Consider the following 4,079-nt stretch of genomic DNA (forward strand, 5'->3'; position numbering starts at 1 on the left):
CGAGGCTGCACCTGACCTGTACAGCCTCCTTGCTAACCTGACCGCTCTAGTGTCCACCAAGCTATCTACTCGCCAGATCTAGACTTCATCTTCTCCGCGTCCCGTACATAGCGTCTTCTCCAGAGCGGGGTCAAGGACCGAGTCCTACTTTACTTCGCCCCGAGCAGAAAATACGAAGTTGGTAGCAGCCAACTAGATGCCGTGGGCTCATACACTCGAGCACTGATTTTATGAATGAGCCTGCTTACCCTTGCAGAGCAAAGTCCTAGTTGCATGAGATCACCGCCGTTAATACCTCAACATGCATACACCGCCCCAATATCACACAGCAGAGGAATATTCAAAAATCGCGCGACAATTTGTAAATTGAGAAGCTACCGTGCCGTGTATTGGTTGGTTCCATCGCATCTTGCTGACCTGCCACAACTACCCGTGCCCCGCCTCCACCAACTGATAAGCTTGTCAAACCATTCAGGTCTACGGGTGATGAAGGCGTAGTATGAAGAGTCCCAGCGCCATTGTCTACGGGAGACCACACACCCTGCATGACCGGCGAAAGAACGGTTATACGAAGGTAGTGAGCCATCGAAGACTGTGCTGAGTTGCCTCCAAGAGCTCTTGATAGTTGCTGTGCATGAGAACGCGGCATCGCCATCGTTCCCACACATCCCGCGAGCAGGTGTCAAAGGCCGAGTCCCCAACCAACCAAATCAAAAGGAAAGTCAAGGAAAAACGATTTCAGTCTCCCCATTAGGTTTTCTCGCATCGCACTGTTGACATGTCGATTGCGACTCGTACGTCGTTCGTGTTGTCTCGACATCGTCCACAGCCACCGGCCCTTCGCAATGTCGTCCCCTTCCCCGTGATACATCCCCAGAAGCGGGCCTCGACGCGTGATTGACAATGTGCGAAGCCATCGAATAAAAAGCAAGTCGTAGCGCGCGTGACCACTAGAGAGAAGAAAAGGAAAAGAAGGAAATTGACCAAGGAAATCCGTCGGTGAAACGCAACTCCAACGCATCGACCAGGTGCAAGATCTAGGACCAAAGCACTCAGAGTGGTGTGGGAATGTCTCGCGGAGCGACCCGACGACAGCACCTCAGAAAGCGAGGTACTGGACGTGCCGTTCAAGTTCTTCCTGCTATAGACACCAATCCTCGATATCCGGCAGAATGCCAGACGTTTCGGATACGGTTGCCTCGTCATGAAGAACCGAGCCATGTAGAGAAAAACAACCCAGACATGTCGAAGAACGAATTTGAGAATGCGTAAGAAAAGATGGGAGGTGCGACCGAATCGCATGGCAAGGCGTATCATCCGAAAGACCCTGGTGATGAGCAGAACCAGTACCAATCGTGATGCTTGACAGCCATGCCACGGAAGGAACGAAACCAGTAAGCCGGTCAAACCATGCTCCCAGGAGACGAGTCGATGTGTATAGCTGTCGTTGTCCATGTCCATCTCGACAGGCGAGATTTCAAACCATACGGTGCGCTTTTCGAGGCCGAGCGCACACTAAAACATCGTTACATCCAGTCGCTTCCGCCGACGGCACGCTTGGTATCCGGAATGTTAACATCAGGGCCAGACCCCGGTTCAATCACTTCGCGGCACGGCCTATGCAGATTGTCAGATAAGTTTAACCAAACTCAACAACGAGTTACTTACCGGCAGTAGCGGCGTTAGTGCGAGAAGCGCGAGCCTTCTCATCCTCCTCCTGGGTGGCTCCGGCAGCCTGAGCGATGGCCTGGGCGTTCTTCTGGTACTTGTAGACGGTCCAGTCGAACACGTAGTCGTACTGAAAGCCCTCGCGGACGAACAGATCACGGAAGATCTTGCGGAGGTAGCTGTAGTCGGGCTTGTCGTCGAATCGAAGGGAGCGGGTGTAGTTGAGGTAGATGGCAAACTCGTTGGGGAAGCCACGGCAGAGGACCTCGGTGGGGGTGGTCATCTTCTTCTCCATGATTCTATCGTACTTCTGCTTCTTGGTGGCAGCCTTCAGTCCCTGCCAGGGCAGAGATCCACGGCAGAAGTAAAGCATGACGTAGCCCAAAGACTCCATGTCATCGCGGCGGGATTGTTCTGATGCATCGTTAGCCAAAGTCAAAAAAGTTGCGTTTTGCAGGACGTGAAAACGTACCGACACCCAAGTGGGTGTTGATGGAAGCGTAACGGGCGGTTCCGGTAAGGTTCTTGTTCTCCCTGTAAGGGATGTGGAAGTGCGTCTTGGGGTCGCGGTACTTCTTGGCCAGACCGAAGTCGATGACGTTGACCTGGTTTCCACGCTTGCCAATGCCCATGAGGAAGTTGTCGGGCTTGATATCACGGTGAATGAAGGACTTGGCGTGGATGTACTCGATTCGAGAAATCAACTGGTCGGCGAGCAAGAGGACGGTCTTGAGAGAGAACTTTCTGTTGCAGAAGTTGAACAGGTCCTCCAGACTGGGGCCAAGGAGGTCGAGGACCATGGCGTTGTAGTCACACTCGGTACCGAACCAGCGGACGAAGGGGATGCCAACACCGCCAGCGAGGGACTTGTAGACTCTGGCCTCATACTCGAGCTGGGGGTGCTTGGCCTTAACGCTCTCGAGCTTGATGGCGATCTCCTCTCCGGAGATGATGTTGGTGCCGAGGTAAATGTCACCGAACGAACCGGAACCAATCTTGCGGCCAATACGGTACTTGTTACCGACGCGGAGATCCTGAAGACGAATCAGTCAGAAGCCCGGGAAAATTGCAGAGGTTGCGTAGGGGTTCTTCAAGGAGACGCCGCAAGACGGGGCTACCCGACAGGACGTCTAGCCAGAATGCCCCGAGACCTCTGATTCTGCAGCCTGATAGAGTGTCGACTTACCATGGTGGTCATCTTGGCTGATAAGAAATAGAGGCTTCTTTCCGGAGGAAGGAAGCAATTAAAAAGGTGGGTTTGGGTGTCGATTGACTAGTGAGATCGGTGTCCAGCGACAAAGCTGTATGAACTGGAAGTGAATATGTCAGCGTTGATGCATGAAGAGAGAATAAAAATTCTTGGAGGTGTGACGTTAGGCTGATGGAGAAGAAGGTAGGGAATGTTGAGTTGCAGAGTGGAGGCCTGGAACAGAGAAGGGTTGAACAAGGCAAAGCGGAGCCGCCGCCAACTACGGGCGGTAAACCCGAGGCTAGAACAGGCAGGCAGGCCAGGCCAGGCGGAGGATGGCCGCTGCTTCAACCAGAAAGACAAGTCCGAGAACGGATTCAGTGTCGGTGATGCGTTCGAGGCAAACGACGCAGCAAACATGGGAATGAGAATGGCTTACCAGTAGATGACTGGTGGGATTGTTTGGGTGTTCGGGAGCGGTGATGGCTTGGTATGTATGTAGACGGAAGAGCTCGGTGGTGGGAGGTACCTGTGACGAAAGAGGCCAACGGGTGGGAGTATGTGCTGTCGAGACGGAGAAGACGAGGAGTTCGGATCGGACTGGCGGTGAAGCTCGAGTCGGGAGAGGGATTTCGTGGTAGACGATTGTTCGAGTGGGAGCCTCTCCAACGAAAGCCGTGTCCTAATGGGGTGGACAGGTCGAGATGTTGGTAATTTGCGGCCTTTGCAATCAAGAGCTCGAGAAGAGATCGTGGGGTGAAGGAGGAAGAGAGTTCAGAGAGGAGAGGGAGAAGGGGAGGGAAAAGGGTACCTTAATGGGACTGGATGGGAGCCCAAAGTGGAGGCGAAAAAAGGCAGGAGGGCTGGCGGCGGGCAGCGGGCGGCGGACCTGGGACGGGGGGGGGACCACTGAGGAGCAACCTCGCACTGCACTGAATGGGTGAGAGAGGTGGACGGGACAGGGACACCACACACGGAGTGGGTGAGGTGGTCCGGGCTGGGCTGGGCTCTTTTTTCCTTTTTTTATTTTTTATTCCCTCTGAGGCGGGCGGGTACTTGGTCAGGCCAGCCCAGGCAGGGTACGGTAGCGTCCCGTCATTGTTGTCCCGGTCGCTTAAGAGGCCGGAGCCAAGCACCAAAGGTACCTTCTTACCTGAGGATGGTGCTACCGGACGAGTTCCCGTCCCTTGGGCATCACCTTTCGAATGGAAATACTCCGTAA

General features: G+C 54.2%; 1 protein-coding gene across 1 annotated transcript; it reads right to left on the bottom strand.

The window, feature by feature from the left end:
- Nucleotides 1-1,600: 1,600 nt before the first annotated feature.
- On the bottom strand, nucleotides 1,601-2,866 carry CGCS363_v011912 (Casein kinase I-like protein hhp1; the record flags this gene model as incomplete). The annotated part of the gene is made up of 4 exons (XM_036643761.1): nucleotides 1,601-1,617; nucleotides 1,669-2,082; nucleotides 2,141-2,702; nucleotides 2,855-2,866. 4 exons carry the CDS (start codon nucleotides 2,864-2,866, stop codon nucleotides 1,601-1,603), a joined length of 1,005 nt encoding a protein of 334 aa, XP_036490299.1.
- Between the last annotated feature and the right edge of the window lie 1,213 nt (nucleotides 2,867-4,079).

This window comes from Colletotrichum siamense (assembly GCF_013390195.1).
Source record: "Colletotrichum siamense strain Cg363 chromosome Unknown KSG_Cg363_contig08, whole genome shotgun sequence".
NCBI classification, from domain to species: domain Eukaryota; kingdom Fungi; phylum Ascomycota; class Sordariomycetes; order Glomerellales; family Glomerellaceae; genus Colletotrichum; species Colletotrichum siamense.